Below are 20,192 nucleotides of genomic sequence, written 5' to 3'. Positions count from 1 at the left end.
CGAACGCGCGATTGCGTGAAATCCTTTTAGCGCGAATGTAAGTTTTTGTTATATTATTACTCGTCTTTTCAGGGTTTCGAGTATTCTTTACAAGTTACGATACGATTCATGAGTTTTTTAATTGACATTCGTACTAAATTAATTAACTGTAATTGTATTTGGAATTCGATCGATCCTACAAGGTTAGGATTTTGTATTATATCGTAATTCCCCTCAATCTTGATTTTAACGTTGTAATTCGTAATATTTCGTGATTATTTCTATGATATGTTACGAATGGTTTATCGAATTCTTCAAATTTTTTACGATATCGATATGTATCATGGAGTAAATGCGTTTAGTTTATCGTACGTCTTAGTAAAAGATAAAGTTACATAAGCAATAATAATACTTAAGCAATAATACTCGACAAGAAATATTTAAGATAAAGGTTTTTATCATAAATTGATTTTTTCATAAATTGATTATAACAAAATGCTTTTTAAAAAATTCTCGATATGTGGACTACGATGGTATTGCCATCTTACAGTAAAACGTTAACAGACGTTGCAGGTCGGTATATTATTCCGACCTGTAATCATTTCTACTTTAACTGTAGGATGGAGTCATAGACATGTTCGATAAAAAAGAAATTGCAGTTTTCTCGTTACGCGATTTATTAATTGAAAATAAAATCAGTCCAGATCTTTTTATCATTTTTTTTTTTTTAAATTATAAACAAAAATTTGCAAATATATAAAGAAATTATTTAATTTCAGTGATTTTATCTATTGAGAAGAATACGATAAGAATACTCATTTTCATCGAAGAACTAATATCTAAGGAACATGATCGAGTTATACATTATTTTGTCATTTTCTGAAATTTGGAATAATTGAGCAAGACTAAAGTTCATTGATACTCGAATTTGTGAAAGTATAAAATGTGTGACAAATTGAATACATAGATAATATTTACACCGAAAAAGGGTATTATGTAAATAAGTAAATCGCAGACAGGAGTTATATACATATTTTTTTTGATAATCGTGCTCTTTATTGGGAAACATGCGAAGGAAATAGATGTAGGTAGTTAACATCTGTCGTTGGAACTTACACACATGCCTGCGGCGATTTCGCGTCTGCGAATTTCGCTCCCTCTCTCCTATTGGTCCAGGATTCATTAGTTTTTCGCAATGCCCAGCAGAGCCATCTATCGGTGGTTCTGGAGTGAGATAAGATTGACGACCCTGAGATCTGGAGCACCCGTTTCGTTTCCGAATATATACGAGGCTGCAAACAAGGCGTTTTCAGGTTACTGCGCATGCGGGAAAAATCCCGTGAGTCGGCAGAAAGAGAAAGGTAGTAGTGGTTCGTTGCAGCTGGAATTACTGAACAAATTGTGGAATTGGAACAGTGTTAAACAGTGTAAAAATTATTCCACAACAATTGAAACGAGGGATCAAGAGATGACGGGCATTAAAGAAAAGCCATTTCGCCGACTTCCTAACGATGTTCGACCGTGTCATTATGATATCACGTTGGTGCCGGACATAACAAATTTCATCTTTCACGGAACGGAAAATGTGCATATTAATGTAAGTTCGTCTAATGCAGATCGATTACCGTAGATATTACTTTCTATATAGACGGATCGTTAAATGTTTTTGAGCGAAAGTGAATAGAGAAGGTCTGGTAACCATATGGCGTACATATAACCACAATCTGTATATATACAAAGCTTTAGATTAGCTTAGGTAAAACTACGTTAAGTTAGATTGAATAACTGGCGGCATTTTCCTTATCTCCTTTTATGTAGAGTCGACTATTTGATAACGCAGAGATAAGAAAATTTAATAAATCGTATACAATAATGTTACTTAAAATTTTAGTTAAGATTGCTTTGTTATCTACTGTGATTCTTATTGATGATTTATGAGTTAGTGCTTTACCGTTCATAGATTTTTATCTATAGAACTAATAAAATTTTATTTGATCAGTCAGAATATTTATACTGAATCAATTTTTACCTCTTTTTTATATAGGTACTAAAATCTACCGATACGATTGTTTTAAATTCGTTGGAAATCAATATTAAAAGTGCATATTTTGTTAACAACAATGGATATACTATTCCTGCGAAGAGTATTGATATATCTTCGTCCGAAGAAACAGCTACCTTGGTATTTGATGATAAACTTCCAGTTGGAAAAGTCGTGATTCTAAGTTTGGAATTTGTAGGAGAAATCAATGACAAGATGAAAGGTTTTTATCGCAGTAAATATATAAGGTAACGTTATATTTATAGACGGATTAAATCAATAAAGTAAATATATCAAAAATTTCTATTTTTATAACTTTGTTGTACTACTTTTTTTTTATATCGAAAACTGTGATTGCTTTTTTTAGGACTAATGGTACGGTTGGTTATACAGCAGTCACACAGTTTGAACCTACGGATGCTAGACGTTGTTTTCCATGTTGGGATGAACCAGCTCATAAAGCCACGTTTGATATTACTTTAAAAGTACCAACCGGTGTCACAGCGCTTTCAAATATGGTAAGTGATATTTCATAATAAAATGTATTTCTTTTAAATTGTCTTCAACTTATCTTGTATTTTTATTTTACAGCCTATCAAGGAAAGAACTATCAACGAATCGATCGAGATATTAACCTTTGAGAGAACTCCTCTTATGTCGACGTATCTGGTAGCTGTGGTGATAGGAGAGTTTGACTATGTAGAGGACAGATCAAGTGATGGTGTACTTGTACGAGTTTATACTCCAAAATCCAAAAAAGAGCAAGGACAATTTGCATTAGAAGTGGCAACAAAAGTGTTGCCTTATTATAAAACATATTTCGGTATAGCGTATCCGCTTCCGAAAATCGACCTTATTGCAATTTCGGACTTTTCATCGGGTGCCATGGAAAATTGGGGTTTAGTAACGTATCGGGAAACTTGTCTCTTGGTAGATCCACAAAACACATCTTCTGTTAGGAAACAATGGATCGCTTTAGTTGTAGCACACGAATTAGCTCATCAATGGTTTGGGAATCTCGTCACTATGGAGTGGTGGACGCATCTATGGTTAAACGAAGGATACGCTTCGTTCGTAGAATTCCTTTGCGTTGCGCATCTTTTCCCTGAGTACGACATTTGGACGCAATTTGTAACAGACACGCACATCAGAGCATTGGAATTAGATGCATTGAAGAATAGCCATCCTATAGAAGTCCTAGTCGAGCATCCAGCCGAAATAGATGAAATTTTCGATGATATATCGTATTATAAGGGCGCGTGTGTTATCAGAATGCTGCACTCTTATATCGGTGATGACGATTTCAGAAAGGGCATGAACTTGTACTTAAAAAGGCATAGCTACTTCTATGCAGAGACAGAAGATCTTTGGGCTGCCTTGGAAGAGGCTAGCAAAAAAACTGTTCGAAGTGTTATGTCCACGTGGACCAAACAACAAGGCTTTCCCATTGTAAAAGTTGAATATCGACAAGAAGGTAACGACAGAATTTTGTCTCTTTCCCAAGAAAGATTTTTAGCAGACGGATCTGTAGATACGGACAATCAAACGTGGATTGTACCAATAAGTGTAAGCACTTCCAAACATCCCAAAGAAACTGTTCTTAGTGCATTAATGGATGAGAAGACTAAAGAGTTTGTACTTAAGGACGTACCTGAAGGTACTTGGTTAAAAATTAATCCTGGAGCGATCGGCTTTTACAGAACGCGCTACAGTCCAGACGCGATGTCTCTATTTCTGCCTGCCATTAAAGATCACACGTTACCTCCATTAGACAGATTAGGTCTTTTGGATGACCTTTTTGCTATGGTTCAAGCTGGACATGCCTCGACCGTAGAAGTACTTAGATTCATGCAAGCATTTAAACACGAGGACAATTATACAGTATGGTCTAGTATAGTAAATTGCATAGGAAAGATTAGTGTACTTTTAGCTCCTCTCGACTCTGCGGATGCATTCAAAGCATTCGTTCGAAATCTAATGCGTGATATTAGCAAAAGATTGGGATGGGATCCAAAGCCTAACGAAAGTCATTTAGATACGCTTCTCAGATCTCTCATATTAGATCGTATGGCAGCTGCAAACGACGAGGAAACTATACGACAAGCAACGAGAAGATTCGCACTTCACATGTCTGGTGTCATGCCCCTTCCTGCAGACCTGAGAAGTCCGGTTTATCGTGCTGTTCTCTCCGTAGGTGATGCTTTTACCTATGACACTATGCTTAACCTCTACGAAGAATCGGATCTCCATGAAGAGAAAGAAAGAATATTGAAAGCGCTTGGCGCGATCCGATACGAAAATTTAATAGAAAGAACTATTGAATTCTCCATGAGCGAGAAAGTAAGAGCGCAGGATACCGTTTTTGGCTTCATGTCTGTTACAATGACGCAATACAAAGGTCGTGTTATCGCCTGGAAATTCTTCAAGGAACATTGGAAAACTCTTCTCGATCGTTACGAGGGAGGTTTCCTACTCTCCAGGCTAGTCAAGTTAACGACTGAAAATTTTGTCTCCGAAGAATACGCTAAAGATGTGGAAAACTTCTTTGAAAATCACCCGATGCCTGGAACAGAGAGAACGGTCCAACAAAGCATCGAATCTATCAGATTACATGCGGCGTGGCTTGCTAGAGATAAAGACTCTATAAAAGAATTTTTAAGTACCGTAGTTTAGAATATCCTTGTTTCGAGTTTATGAATGTGTCGTCGGTATTCTTGGCTTAGCGGAGAATCGATAAAATCGTACCTTTCTTAAGAGTTAAGAAATTATTTAAATCACGTATAAAACGTTTTTAGTAACGTTTAACATTAACAGGCATAAGATCGCGATGATCTATTGTTTGTTCGTACCATAGTTCGTCATTCGAAGGAAATAATCGTTTTACATAAGAACCATCATCGTTGGTTTAGTTTAGGGGGAGTTTTATTGTCACTAGCATTTACACAACAATCGTCGTTCGTTCGTTTATCGTACATTTCACTTAGAACATACGTACTTACAAGATTCATGGAATACGCGCGTCGGTAATTTTGTATCGCTTTTACGTTATATGCGTATTCACGAGTATGAAAATTTCATATCAAAGAGAAATGTAACGTTACCGTTCCCCGAAACACAATTGCATTTTCGAGATAAGTATTAATTGATTCGATGAGTGAAATTGAAATAATCGAAATAAAAACTTTTACGCTTATAAGTAAAACAAAAAAAAGAAAAAAAAAAAGTGTGAAGGATGAACGAAACCTTGTAATATTCAACATCCTTGCCAACATCAATCCAATCAATGCATTAACGACGATAGAAAGTATTTAGCGATATTTATATATTTAAATTATCCTACGATCATTTTCCAACGTATCTCGATTCCCACAAACAGAAGCTTAATCCCAGATTGGTGGATGTTCCGTTCGGATTACAAGACTTGCCGAGCAGAAGGCAATTTTGCTTCCTTATCACGAGCCATTAAGGGTGAGGGTCATAGGGTTGCTCGCACCCCACTTTCCTTCTTATCCACGATCGATCGATCCTCCGTCATATCGGAGGGTGTCTCGCGAGGTGTAAGAGGGTGACTGGCTCTCTCTCTCTCTCTCTCTTTCTCTCTCTCTCTCTCTCCCTCTCTCTTTTTCTCTCTCTCCCTCTCTCTTTCTCTCTCTCTCTCTCTCTCTCTCTCCCTCTCTCTTTTTCTCTCTCTCTCTCCCTCTCTCTTTCTCTCTTTCCATCCCTCGTGAGTCAGCCTCCATTTTCATTATTAGTGCACATCCACCAGCAGGCGATGGGCTAGTAGTCTCCCGTCGTCACCCTCGCCACGGCTACTACTCTCGCTCATGAATGCCAAGTGGGCTCGAATGATTGCAAGGGGTGTCGAGGAGGAGCCAAGAGCGGACAGGGGTAGTTGCTTGCTTGCTTGCTTGCTTGGGATCGGTTCCCGTGGGTATCGTACGAAGCCACGGTTCCCAGGAAAGCGCACGCGACCCGGACGGGATAGGGAGTCGATCAATACGGACTTCGCGAACTCCTACACCCTGTCGGAACACAATACGACATTGCCGCTCCCCTTTCGTGCCACATCCTTCGAGGACTAGGACGAGGACGAGGACGTCAACGACGACCACCCGTCCTCCTCACCTTTCTCGCACGTGTGCATGGATTATTACGCACACGTGCGCCTATTTAACTCCACCCTACCCCTCCTACGGCTATCCAATCCCCACGGATTTACTGCTTTTAGCGATGCAGGAAATGAGGAAACGCCGCTCCCAGGAATCCATCGGCTTTGGGGTTGTCGTATGATAATGGTACGGAAGTAATGTCCTCTCTTCAAGAGGAATTGTGTCTATATTTTATTTCGTCCTTTTAAAGTAAAAATCAATTCTCTCTGTACTGTCTTTATTGATTTTTTTTCTTTTTTTTTTTTTTTTTGTTCTCTCATTCAGAGCAATCTAGTTATTCTGACTCGATCGTATCAGAAAATTTTGTTCTATTAAAAGTTAGTTTGTTAATTAGCGATGAAGAAATTCATGCATTTCTCTGATTTACAGGTCTTAATAATTGTCCTGCAAAATTGAATCGATAGAAGCAAAAATAAAGCAAAAATAAAGCAAAAATAGCTGTTTCGGTCTTCGTAAAATTTCTACTTTTATTTAATATATTAGAGATGAAAGGATGTTGCGAGGAAATAAGCAACACAGGTATAACTTACAGACACAGTTTGCATTTATTTTGTATACACGAGCGTAGTACCCTCGTGCGACGACATAGTTACAGCCTTTCAGTCTTCGCGAATATACAATAATTACGGAAGGTTTCTAAATTATAATATAAAGAGCGATAACAATAATAATGATATAATTATATAATAATAATAATAATATAGCATTTTAAGGTACGATAAATGTAATAATCGCAATAAAAATTTTCTTTATTATCTACAGAGCGAGTTAAAAGTGACACAGACTTTGATCAACGCGAAGATAACATTTATTACAATAGGATTGCAAACGAAGATCGATTTACGATTAGTTGGGTGGGGCATCGTACGTGACATTTAGTTAGAACAATTAGTTATTCTGAATATAATGAAATGCAATTACACATATATTTTCAGAATGAGATATTCATATTATCTTGCCTTTTGATCGATCGCGATTGAAAGGAAGAAATTGGGTAAAGCCTACAATGGATGGTTAAATTTTTCATAGTAGAAAGCAAAAGAGGGAGAAGTATCGAAGGGAAAAACATTATCATTTTTACGTCGAGTAGGAATATGTTTACTGATCGAGGAGGAAAGGGGACGAAGAGATAGAAAGATAGAGAGAGAAACAGAGACGAAGATCAGAGGCGATGGTGTGCTGTCTATCGGCGATGAGAGGTCGTGCGAGGAATGCGATGAGTGTATGTACAAGTATTTACAGGCTTTCGCGAGGAAAGAGATTGTACTGGGCGCAAGGGTCTACTCGTCCTGTTCCTAATTCCTCGCATCGTTCACGTATCCTTCCGTTTTTCTCGGGCCCCGAAGAAAAAGAAAACTAAGGAATTCTTCGAGGAAGAGGACGGAAGTTACGGGCCGATGGAAACCTGCATTCAAGTTGGAGTCAGCCCATGAGGACGATCTTTCTTAGCGATCTGGTCCTCATTACATTTCTTGTTCTGTGACAGGTCACCGTTCAGCCACCGAGTTGTTTGCCGTCATCGTTGTTGTGGCTGTTGTCGTCTCTGCTGCCACTGCTGCGGCCGGTGTTGTCGAGCTTGTGCTGCCAGTGCTCACCGTATTTAGCAGAGGTTGAAGTGGCTGTCTCGTTGATGTCGGTTTCGTCTTTGTTGTCTCCTGATGTACATTGGTCTCTTCCAGAGTCGTCTGTAGATCGCATATGTACTCGATCACCCTCTGTATTACTTCGAGCTTCGAAAGTTTCCTCTTCCTCGGCATATCCGGCACCAATGATCTTAGCTTGGTCAGATAAGCGGCGACTTCCTCCGCCTCGAGGTCTCTTCTCGTTCCGTTTATACTCAAACTGTTATGCAGAACACCACGAGTCGGTGGTACTCGACCACCAACGGGGCTAACCACCATAGCCTTCATATTTTCTTTGATATCTCTCTTATTCGTTTGTCACTGTAATTCGACAATTGGCTTCTATCCTTGATGAATGTTTTTTTTCTCGAGATTCCTTTCCAATTTCTTTCTCTATATTGGTTAATAATCGTCGTGACGGCGCACTCACACGTACCCGGCGGATTATCGATCGAACGAAGTCTCGAAGGGGGAGAGAGAGAGAGAGGAGAGAAAGAGAGAGAAGAGAGAAGAGAGAGAGAGAGAGAGAGAGAGAGAGAGAGAGGAAGAATCCAAAAGGGCTACTCTTTTTCTTTCGAGGATATTTTTCTCTCTTGTTGATTTATTTCGTCTTCTATTTTCTTCTTCTATTACTGCTTTTTCGTTGTTGCAAATCCTTCGAGGAACTCTCGGTGTGTCACACACACAGACTCGCGCAAACTTACAAATTACGAGTTAGCTTCACACGCGATAATCATCCTTTTAATATGGTAATAATAGTGACTAGTTGAAGATTACAGAAAAAAGTAAGAGAAATGTAGGTTTTTGGAAGTGCAGTGAATGTATATAGTAAGAGAGCACAGTGAACGTGCTATGTGTACGCTGTGCTCGGAGGATCGAAGTCAACTGGTCTCCGCCCCTCACCTGCGCTATTTTATAGGCTACCCCTACCATACCACTTCTCTATCCATGACGCCTCCATCGCTCGCACAGCGCAATCGCTGCTCGAGTGGTCTAGCGTTGGGTTCGACTGGTGCGTGTCAACGATCGCTTCTTTTTCCATTGACCTATTTTTTACATTTTCCCTTAGCTCTTTCGTCGTTCTATTATATGAATGATAACTAACAATAACGTTATTAATACATTACAAAATCTAAAATGTCAAAACACGTGGATGTTAGGGAACAGTTACTTATTATTATAGTTATATTATTATATATATACCTGCGCATTTTTTTATTTACATATTTTTTCCTATTGCAGAATCAAATAGAATGTTAATAAATCTTTGAAATTATTGATACAAGTACATATGGTATAATTGATAATTGTTCGTATTAATTGCGATTCGAAACCATCGCTAGTCGGGGGTGTTCGATGACCATGGGAGCAGTGGCGTCGGTGGGACAAGACGGGAGATCGAGGAGGGGCACGACCATTGTTGAACGTCCGGCGGCGCCAGCCACTAGCCATCACGACTACTACCACCACTACGATACCGTTACCACCACCATCATCGCCATCATAGATGAGAGCGGACAACCACCATCGTCGAGGTGTGCTTAGCGTACAGGCTGCGCACACTGTCCTCCTCCTCCTCCTCCTCCTCCTCCTCCTCCTCCTCCTCCTCCTCCTCCTCCTCCTCCTCCTCCTCCTCCTCCTCTTCCTCCTCTTTCTCCTCGTTCCATCTCCTTCACCTCCCTGATCTCTGCCACCACCAACCTGTACAGCATGATTCCGGCTATGGTTTTACGTATGCCTGACTCCTACCTTCTTGCTTGGTCGCGTGATTATGCTCGCGACTCCGTGACTTCGGCTGCGGAGTCTCGTTACCGCTTGCCAAGACAAGAACTCAACGCGATGCGCGGCGCTACGGGTTGAAGAGAAAGAATCATGGTGCGTGCACACACGCACACACGTAATACTTTTTATATGTGTTTCTCTTTTACGTGAATTCATGCGTGTGCGCATGAAATGAGAGAGAGAGAGAGAGAGAGAGAGAGAGAGAGAGTCGAATATCGACAAAGCTTCACGTGGGATTCACTGGTTAAGCTGGGAATTCTCAAAGGAAACAATGATGATGGCGGAAAGGGTATCAATCGTGGGAAGATATAGACGTTGAATAGTGGTACCTTACGTTATTGATGAGATCGAAGGTACTCGTTTGTCGTACATTGAAAGGAATATGCGTTAGGAAATTTGTTTACTCTATCTATCGTATTCGTTTATTCGTGACATTCTGTCGACCCAGTCTATTTGGAAAGAATATTTGTCTTCGTGTATTTGTCACATATTATGACACGTCATTCCTTTGTTCTAGGAAAAGTATTATTTTGACTGTTTTTGACTTATCGTTACTTCAAAACTGAGAGGAAGAGGGGAGTAACTATTAAGATACATAGAGAAATGTGATTGTTCCTCATTATCTACGGATATTCCGGAGGGTATGTGTTTTTGTTTGCGTATCGAATGTATAATGTAGTATAAGGTAAGACTTAAAAGCTCTTTCTATTCTCTTTATATTCTATTTACGTTTATTATTGTTATCGTAAAAGTTTTAATTGAAAAACATGGAACGTCTCTTTGTGTTATATTCATTCCGTTGTTATGTCGAAATTAGAAAATGGGAAAGCTCTTCGTAAACAGCGAACTTGTGGAAAGTAATGGTTATGAGGCTCACATCGGCGACGAAACTGACGCGAGAATTCCATGGAAAATTACAGGGAATAAAATTGAACGAGACGGCAGCGAGACTCGTGCACTTGCACGAGCATGCATACCTGAGCAACCGGATCTCATTGACTCCTTGACCTTCGAGTTTAAGAAGCGAAGTTCCCTTGACCTCAGAATAAATAAACTGACGAAACTACTCCCCTCACTGTTGGTTAACACTATGGAAAGCGAACCGTGTCATGACTTTTCGCTCAGTCTTTCAAAGGTACGTAGAATATTTCCAAGCGACAATCTCTCTCTTCTTTTCCTTCTCCATATTTTATCTTATATCACGAAATGTTTCAACTACGCGTACGGTCTCTTCATTAGCGTAGAAAATATTGATTTCGGCCGTAACTTTAGTGGCATAATTAAACGGAGTTTGTTGTAAATTATTTCGAATTTTCTAAGATAATAATTATATGTATTTACAAATATATATGCGTGTTAAATAATTCAATATTGATTTGGATGAAAAAATACTAATTGATAGGATCGAAAATGATCGTTTAACGAAAAAGATATATACGTCGAAAGGTACACAAACAGCGAAATGTTTATTTAAATTTCAAGAAAGATTAACGAGCTAATATAAAGGCTAGTTAATCTTTTAAATATACGATGCGGGTTACCGATTAACAACTGCCAGATTTCATTGACTTATATTTGATATAATAAACCGAACGTAATTCGAGACAGAGATGATTTTTTATTTCCAAAGAAAGTATCGAAATCTCGCGAAATTGCTATAATTGCCGTTTTTATTTATTTATTTATCATATCCGATGGAAGGTATATTGTAGATAAAATAGTATGCTATTGTGCATAGATCAGGATTATGTAAAACCGTCCATTTGTTTCGCGTAGATTTTTTTGACAGCATATGAAATATTTAAAGGATGGAAGGATCGAACGAAAAGGCGTAGCTGTTTTTTTTTTTGATCTTACAAGTGAAACGTGGCCAATGACGATTTGAAAAGAGTTGCAGAGGAGACGTTTGGAGGAATCGTTTGTCGGTCGAAACTCGACGTAGGAAAGCGTGACTGTGCTGCGGACGCATTCGTCAACAGCTGACTTTGCCGCTATTATCTCATGTATTATGAATGATTCATGAGAAACCTCCGCGTCGCCTACGTGGCCTGTTTTTATAAAATTCACAAGATTTTTCTTTTACGACGTTGTTGTTTTCACAAAAGATGTTTGAAGTCGATATCGAAGTTAGCCCAAGAATTTTACGTCTCGTAAGATAAACTCATATTCTCAACTGAAGAAAGGTATTTTAGTAAGTGGTTTTAAAAATAAGTGCAATTGTATATTATCGGTTATGAAACAGTTTATTATAATAATGCACTCATAGGATTATATTTACTGATAATGTTTATCTTTACTGAAGTGCAATGTAATTTATAGATAAACGGTAGATACATGATAGATTTACCTAGGAACGCATAATTCCATTTCATTTTGATCGAATTTCTTCAAAGTTTCTATTTTCATTAAAATTCGAGACACATCTTGTTACTCTAGTTTGTACTTTATACAATTTATATGAATCATCGAAGGAAGTGACTCGGCCAAATCAGCCATCACATCCAGGTGTTACGGTCAGCTGTACTTGGTTGGGCACTTGAACGAATTCTTTCTATATCCACGAACAAGGGATAAGTTTATCGACGTAAGCTTATCGTGAGAGATAAGGAAACCTTAATTCCGTGAGTGCATTCTTAGTACATATATAAGAACTGAAATTCCATGAAGTCTCCTATTTCATATAATCGTACTCAATCGTTCTTAAGCTTTCCTTTTGATAAGATCTTTTCTATTTTTTTTCAAAACATTCTTGCGTTCCGAGCTTATCAATTGTATTCATCCGATTTATCAATCTCTCGATCAACATTTGTTCATACATTAGCAATAAGAATTTGCAACAATGTCAACGAAATTTCTTAAAACGAATGAAATTCTGAAATTAATTTAATTAATCTCGTTCGTATTTTATACCGACGCTCGAGCTTCTAGTATAAAATGACTATTTTTAAGGAGATTTAATTGTTCGTAGAATAAGACAGGACAAATAAGTACGTATGTACTTGATAAAAATACACGTGTTTTATTTATCGAGATATCTTTTCTCGATTAAAGTTCTGGCAGGTGTGCGTTTAATCGCGTACGAGTACGAGCGGCCAAGGATCACCAGATTGTATTTTTGATTTTTGTCCTTGTCACTATTGTTATCGATGTTTACAATCAAAGCCTACAAATGTGAGTTCATTCTCTCATTAATGTGATTAGAATCGGCGATCACGTGAATATATTTGCGATGGATATTCACGAATTGTTTTTAAAGCGTTAAAAGAAGGTAGATATCATAAGATTTGCCAAGAAATGTTTAGATAAGTCATTGTTACTACAGATGCTGCGCCATATCGGAAAATAATAAAACGTCTCACGTAGTAAAATTTTAAAATTAATCTGAAGATAAAGAAGATAAGAATGTAGCGATATAATAAAACGTACGATAACGTTGTGTACATTATCATTTTGCGATTACCTGAATTGAAAGACGCAAAGTCACGTTGTTCATACGTTGGATCAGAAAATGGACATTTCCCATTTTACCGATCGTTAGAAGGTTTATACAAGTAGGTATATCTAGTGGCGAATATCATGCATTAACGAGACGTGCCTTAAAAAATACAAGATTAGAACGATCAATCAGGATGACGGATAGGTTCGATGTCGAGCGTCTATTTATGGTCGCTCCAAATACGAGGTCGACCTTTTGCATCGTATTTCTCATTTCGCGTCAGCATAACAGTGGCACGCAACTGAGATATCTACCAGCCCATTCTAGCAGTCTTGACATTTTTCCTTTATTTTCCATTCTTTCTTTCTTTTATTTATTTTTTTTTCTCTTTTGAAATTTCGACTAAAATAGCCAACTTTCATAATGACCGAGCGTAATCTATAGCGAAGCGTACGCTAGGTATTTCTTAAGGAGAAAGAAAGGAGAGGAAGGATAAGAGGATGTAAAAAAGGTGGAAAGGAAAAGGCGCGAAATCTCGAGTTGTCGAAGAACGTAGACTGCCTATAATTAGCGAGACGGCGACGATGCTGTTATGTTGCTCGCGCTCGTCTTACCTCCCTTTCGAGATCGGAGCGTCGTGCTCGGCTAGAGATCGCGAGTGGTGAAACTCAAGCAAGTCTCTCTTCTTCTTCTTCGTCTTCTTCTTCTTCTTCTTCTTCTTCCGCAGCTGCCCGATGCGCACATTGCACCGTGCAACGAACGACCCCAAAGCGAGAGTCCGCGGTAATCGTGTGCTTCCTGCCGCATCGCGTTCGTCCTCGTCGTCGTCGTCGTCGTCGTCGTTGTCTTCGTCGTCGTCGTCGTCGTCGTCGACGTCGTCGTCGTCGTTGTCGTTGTTCCGTCGCGCCACAGCGATAGCCTGCGTAGGTACTCACCTCGCGTGTACACTCGTACGAATAAATTTCCCTACCATGCGAACGTAATGTGTAACTATACATAAAATTACTTGCCTCTCCATGTTTTCCTGTATCAATCAAATCAAATTCGTGAACTCTTATTCATCCTAGCTTTATACCGACACGAATTCACACGCAATCGTGTTTATTAAATTTAGCTCGTAGGTCAGAACGTAGCGGACAACAATAAGAATCTTTAAAATGCAAGCCTTAGCGCAAAGTCCGGTACAACGTGTCTCTTCCCTTAAGCACGAACACTGTTGGAACGTGCTCGAGCTTAAAATATGTACGTAAGAAAATATCTTTTCTTCGAATGACGCGTTGGAACGCGTCTACGCTCAAGTCTCATCAGTACGTAGGACAAATCGTTAGATTCGAATAACCATTTATTCGATGGACGTAATAACAAGAAGTACTTCGACGAGACGATTGGTTCTTTATTAAATCACGAAATTCGTTTCCCGTGATAGCGTACATTGTATATATATTGTATTTCTTTTTTTTTTTTTTTTTTAGTGTTCGGCACACGAGGAAAGTATGGGAGTGCCCCTCGAAAATTATTCCGTGGAGTGTATCTTGGCATCCGATGATTGTGCGCCAGAGGCTAGAGTGGTTTCTCGGAGTGCACGTGCGCCTTGCACGTGTTAGCTGTGGGGCGACCCTCCCGATTCCTGACTGCCTACAGACTGTAACATCGTATCAGGGCCACGTCGTGGCTATAACTATATATACTGCCACTCTGCTTCACCACGAATTTTCTCTCTCTTTCTCTCTCTCTCTCTCTCTCTCTCTCTGTCTCTCTGTCTGTCTGTCTCTCACTCTCTTTCTCTCTCTCTCGCTCTATTCATTGCGAGGGAATAACACGACATTAATTGTAAACGTGCAGGGCTTCTCAATTGCTATCATCCTCATTTTCATCGTTCATACGAGAAATTTCTTCTTCATCGTTGTGTTGGCCTCAAGGCAATAACTTGGTAAAAAGGAATGCGAATGAAATGAAAACCTGGGAGACAAGAATCAGTGCCCAAACTAACGCGAAGATTCGCTATTTGCGCAGCTGTTCAAACGGGCCGCGCCGCGAAAATACTACCTCGTCATCCGTTTTTAAAATATCCAAGTCCTCGAGCGTGCCACGGCAGAAGCTCGAACATACGCGTTAGCTTAGAGGTACATACGATACGAATCGTCATTAACGCAACGAGATACGCGTCTTGACCCCTTTCCGAGATACTTGTGCTTCGTCTAGGACTCAACTCGCAATCTAGAGCAAATCATATTAGAGGCGAGCTTGGAAATAGAAATTTCTTTATTCTTTGCATGCCCTAGAACTTTTGTTTCACTATTTGCTGGAAGATAAAAAGAATCTGCTTTTTTTTTTTTATCGTATACGAAATTAGATATGCAGCATATCCTGTTTACTCGAATAATAAAAGATAATGTGAAGTCTTGGATCTCGTTCTTGTCTATGCTGCTGTTTCAAGATCTTTCTCGTATTCGATATTTTTCGTTTCAGGTCCAAGCGTAAACTTCGTTTTATATCTTCAACGAGACTACCCGATGTGGAAGTATTATCGTATAGCATTGTCATTGGCACGGATCAACTCGCATAGGTATTTTTGTGTTTCATTTATGTGTTATGTACGTTGCACGTCCCTGAACTGGATATTAATCCGTGTTTCAGCGAATTCCTGTATTTCTCAAAGCAACCGTATACCCATCCCATCACCATGCAGGTACACGAACGCGTCAGGTATTTCTCAGGTGTTCCGAAAGACTTTGTTACCATTCGGACATAGTGCTTGGTATATAACTTCGTTTCACGAGCTCCTTCCTTTTTCGATCTTCTACCCATCACCTTTCTTCGCTATCTCACGGCCATACAATGGCCGTGGTTTTAACCCAAATACGATGAGCTTCGAAGTAGTCGTAAAACCTGTGTCTGTATAAGTAACTACGGTAGTGTGCTGCAACGGGCACGCATTCCGGCCACGGTTGCGATGTATTCGACGAAATTCTCTCAAGAAGAAAGAAACGTGTCTTTGCGTGCACGTAACTTCCGATCTTTTAAAGAATCTAGTCTCCTTTTGTGTACGTTCACATATTTTATAATGTTCTCTATTATATTTTCATTCGCATGAGATAATTACGACCGACGATAAAAAATTATATACTCTTCCTTAGAAGCAGTATATCCAGTGATATTTATCCAAGTGATGATTACTGCGATGATTACTCGTAAGAGAATACGTTTTCTCGTTAGCAAAAGGGTCTAAAAGAAGGCAAGAAATTCTTTATCGATGGCGATAGCCCCATAACCCTTGTCGTCGTAATTCTCAAATGAACAACCTCGACGCTATAATAAATATCATGGTCGAATCACGAAAAGTCGAAAGTACGTAAGCCAGCCGTGAAAAGCCACTCGACGCCACTTCTCTTTCGATCGATAAGAGAACGTAACAAGGACCACCTCTGTTCTCCTTTGACTTCGTGTCCGTCTGTTTTCTATCGAAATTTTTACGTTCACGTCGCTAGTAACGACGATGAATTCATTTCGTGATCATCGTTGCGAGAAAGTTGTGCAGGAAAGTCTCTATCCTTCTCTCCTTGCCCCTCCCTCATAAAGATAAGCGAAGCGAAACCATGGCGACAAATTTTGCGAGAGGTGACCGGAGAGCGGCTTGTACGCGAACGTTGCCAACGTAGCCGCAGGGCTAGCAGGTAAGTTGGCGAAGAGATAAAGAAAATAAGAAGTAAGAGAAATGAAGAAAAAAAGGATGAGAGACCCGAAGAAGGTAAAGCCCAGCGACGAAAAGAAAAAAAAGAGACAAAAATGCAGTGGCTCGACTCCCGCGTATATATGTGTGTATATATACACATATACATATATATATATATATATACATATATAAGTTGCATTGTGCTTCGAAATATGAAATGTTTTGGTTTTTCGGATATAGAGAATACACTTTAGTGCACCTGCTGTTAATATTATATTTTGGGAAATGGACTTGTCATATGATATATATCTGCTCCCTCCCTTTAATTATTTATATGTTTTAATGTAACAGCGATTACTGGCACATAGACATCGTTGAAAACAGTAGTTGTTCTTCTGAAATTGTTCGTTAATAAAAGATGACAATAAATTTATTAATTTCGTAAAGTGATAGTTTCGTTTCGAAACTAATAACGAGAACGTCGAAAAGCGATGGTCGATTATGTCAGTGCGATAAGATCGAGCGAGCGAGCGAGCGAACGAGCGAGACAACGTGGAAAAATTCAGCGCGAAGGTGAAGAGAATAAAAAAAAAAAAAAAGAGAAAAGAAAAGAAAAAAAAGAAGGAAAAGAGAGAAAGGAGGAGAAGATGGTGAGAGAAAGAACATGGAGGGGAAAGAGCGTTCGCAAAGGCGACCGAAGGTGGCTGGTCCGGTTGGTTTGGCCCCGTGGGAACGCGTTGGTGGCCAGCTGCACTGATTGCCGTGAGAGGACGTGACGTAGTCGCGTCGAACGTACATATAGACAAATACATGGGTAGATACGTGAACGTAGATAGGTGTATAGGTGCGCGAGCGAGCGTAATGCGCTTTTGCGCGTGTGCGTCGCGATCGGCTCGGTGGACCGAGAGTAGAGGGAGAGTCCGACCGACCGAGAGTGGCTCGGCAGTCCTGTCGAGAGGCAGGAAGAGGACGAGAGGAGAGAGAGGTGCGAGAGGAGATCGGTGGGGTGCGCGCATTCCAGAGAGGCGCCGGCCAGTCTGCGGCACACCTGCGCGTTCGGTTGAATCACGGCGCCTCCGACATAACTCGATCTCTCTCTTTCTCTTTCTCTTTCTCTTTTCAACTATCCTTCTCTTTCTCTTTCTCCTCATGCTGTTTCTCTCTCATAGCTCCAACGACGTTCCTTCCTTCTCCTTTTCGCTCGCTAAAACGAACCCGCAGCTCGTTCGTCTTTGTCGGCCTTAACCATGCCAACACGTTCTATCTTTATCCGTCTCGCAGTTATATTAGTGGTACTCGCTATCCTTCTCTCTCAGTTCCCTTTATTCTCGGCTACACTCGTTTCGGTGCCGACTCTTTCCTTGACTCCTTCTCCGATTCATCTTCTATCTTTCTTTTCTTTATTATACTTTCTATCTTTCTTTTTCACGCAAGCACTCTCCGACAGAGTGCTTCCTGACGGACCCTCCGCAGGAGGACCGAAGGCCCCCGAGAAAGCAAGCGAGGGGGCAGCAAGCGGGTATGCACAGAGTAGGGCTGATGTTACGTACGATCGGAGGCGTGCAGGTGTCCGTTCGTACGTCCATCCATTCGTCCGTTCATCGATGCTACGCTGAGATCTAAGCCAACACCGTCCAGTCTCGTAGCGAAGGCTACGAACGGTCACCTGTTTAGCTAACCAAGACACCTGTTCTATTGCTCTATCTATGATTCTTTCCCGTTCTTTCTAGCAAAACCATCGTCTCAAATAATCTTGCAGCGAATTACATTTTTAAACAAGAAACCTCTTATCTCGTCGTATTACACTCCGTGGTCTATAATTTTAGCAACGATTCGTTTTTCCTTCAGACTTTGCAATTATTCGAAAATCGAATGAAAGAGACGAAAATTATTGATGGTTGTTATTACATCCTTCGTATAAAATTTGTTCTATATTAAAAGGACCGAGATAACAGAAGTACGAGGAGGAAAGAATTGCACGGTTAAGAGGGTAAAAGGGGTGGGGTAAGAGAGACACGAGACACCACGATAATCTCGCCGGACGTGAGAGACTCGAGACTCATTCAGTGACGTGGGAACGCGTGCAGATACCATTCATAAGTCGGACCGTACGAGCGAGTACCGGAGAACTCACGAGCGTGTGTAAGCGATCGTGCGTCCGTACGAGAACGTTCCGTTGTTGAGAGGGTCGATCGCCTGTCTCGGTTTATTGTACGAAGTTACCGAAGCGACACCGGGGGTCACGTCGACGATAGGTCTCATCATATGCCTCCAACTTTTTTTTCTAATACGATGATAATCTGTTAAATGCATATTTCCCATTAAGTCAGAGCTTTTATATACGGAAAGTAGCAATATTTGCTTTCATGAAATTTGGCCGAAGTGAATGATTCGAAACGAATAAGCGTTATTGTAAACGCATATAGTTTGTTTGTTTGCCTTCGATGTCAGATCATAGCCATCGCTAGAGCAAAGCGAGAGAGCCACCGAGAGAACCCGCAGCCTTTCCTTCGCGGCTCTCCTCTTTCTCTCTCTTTCCCTCCCTCTCTCTCTCTCTCTCTCTCTCGCCAACGAGCGTCGTGGGATTCGTGGGAGCCTGTTTTCCGTTCTTGCCTCGTTCCATCGCGAACACGGACCCCATGTCGTTGTTTTGTGTTGTACGACCACGGAGCTGAGCTCGAATTTCTGCCAAGATCGGAGAACGAGTGCCCCCGGGCGACATCGTCTTTGGACCCTCTCAGAGAAAAAGGGACTGAAGGAGACTCGCGAGAATTGCCGAAATCGTTTTAGCCGATCGTAGCTCTTTCGCTTTTGTCATTCACTTCAAAGTTAGGTCCGTGCAAAAATCGATAAGAGAGACAGAGAGAAAGAGGAGGAGAGGGAAAGAGAAGGAGGGAGAAAGGGAGAGAGATAGAAAGAACATGGACTATATTAACTGTTTTAGAGACACTAAAAACGATAGTGAATGTATCCTTTGTGCTAAAGACTCGTAGGAAACGAATGGACATTGTTATATCATCTTAAGCATATATATTCGTAGCTATGATCGCATCTGCACTCGGCAGGGTTCTAGGAACCCTGGCTTTTTTAGGGCTGAGATCCCTGAGAAAAGCGTAGTATTCGTCCAGGTGTCGCGAATAACAGCACCTGGAGGTACTTCTGTTTACCGTTACTTTCGTTTCCACTCGTTAAAACATTTCCAAGCTTTTCGTTGAGAAAAGACAAAGCGTTTATATTGTTGGCATCGACTTACTCGTAAACAGTGTTGTATATCGATTGTGATAATATCGTTGGAACACGAATTTCCAATGAATTCTTAGATAATTTATGTGTCCGTATAAAGAGAAATAATTTCGAAGGAAATTTGTCTTTTTTGGATTTTATTTTTCTTTAGGCGATTAAAAGAAAGAAAAAAATACATACACATAAAAAGATATTTTGCGACTATATTATCAACTCTTTTCGCTGGATTAACCAACGAGAAAGGAAC

The 20,192-nt window shown here is 40.2% G+C and overlaps 2 protein-coding genes across 2 annotated transcripts; one reads left to right on the top strand and one right to left on the bottom strand.

Moving 5' to 3' along the window:
- The first annotated feature begins 1,045 nt into the window (after nt 1-1,045).
- LOC122627074 (puromycin-sensitive aminopeptidase) lies at nt 1,046-5,243 on the top strand. Its single transcript, XM_043807845.1, has 4 exons — nt 1,046-1,576; nt 2,024-2,268; nt 2,388-2,538; nt 2,612-5,243. The coding sequence occupies exons 1-4, from the start codon at nt 1,175-1,177 to the stop codon at nt 4,691-4,693; spliced, it is 2,880 nt and encodes a 959-aa protein (XP_043663780.1). The 5' UTR covers nt 1,046-1,174; the 3' UTR covers nt 4,694-5,243.
- A 1,468-nt stretch (nt 5,244-6,711) lies between these two features.
- On the bottom strand, nt 6,712-8,705 carry LOC122627078 (DNA-binding protein inhibitor ID-3). Its single transcript, XM_043807854.1, has one exon. The coding sequence runs from the start codon at nt 8,097-8,099 to the stop codon at nt 7,677-7,679; it is 423 nt and encodes a 140-aa protein (XP_043663789.1). The 5' UTR covers nt 8,100-8,705; the 3' UTR covers nt 6,712-7,676.
- Nucleotides 8,706-20,192: the final 11,487 nt, after the last annotated feature.

The sequence above is a fragment of the Vespula pensylvanica genome, chromosome 2 (assembly GCF_014466175.1).
Source record: "Vespula pensylvanica isolate Volc-1 chromosome 2, ASM1446617v1, whole genome shotgun sequence".
NCBI classification, from domain to species: domain Eukaryota; kingdom Metazoa; phylum Arthropoda; class Insecta; order Hymenoptera; family Vespidae; genus Vespula; species Vespula pensylvanica.
Note: the sequence above shows the minus strand (reverse complement) of the source record. Positions and strands in the feature narration are given on the sequence as shown.

What these genes read in the sequence shown, in the direction of transcription:
- LOC122627078 (XM_043807854.1), bottom strand. Translation starts at nt 8,099, where the DNA reads ATGAAGGCTATGGTGGTTAGCCCCGTTGGTGGTCGAGTACCACCGACT.
- LOC122627074 (XM_043807845.1), top strand. Translation starts at nt 1,175, where the DNA reads ATGCCCAGCAGAGCCATCTATCGGTGGTTCTGGAGTGAGATAAGATTG. An exon ending in CGGAAAATGTGCATATTAAT is followed by an intron (nt 1,577 to 2,023) that starts GTAAGTTCGTCT and finishes TTTTTTATATAG; the next exon opens with GTACTAAAATCTACCGATAC. An exon ending in TATCGCAGTAAATATATAAG is followed by an intron (nt 2,269 to 2,387) that starts GTAACGTTATAT and finishes TGCTTTTTTTAG; the next exon opens with GACTAATGGTACGGTTGGTT.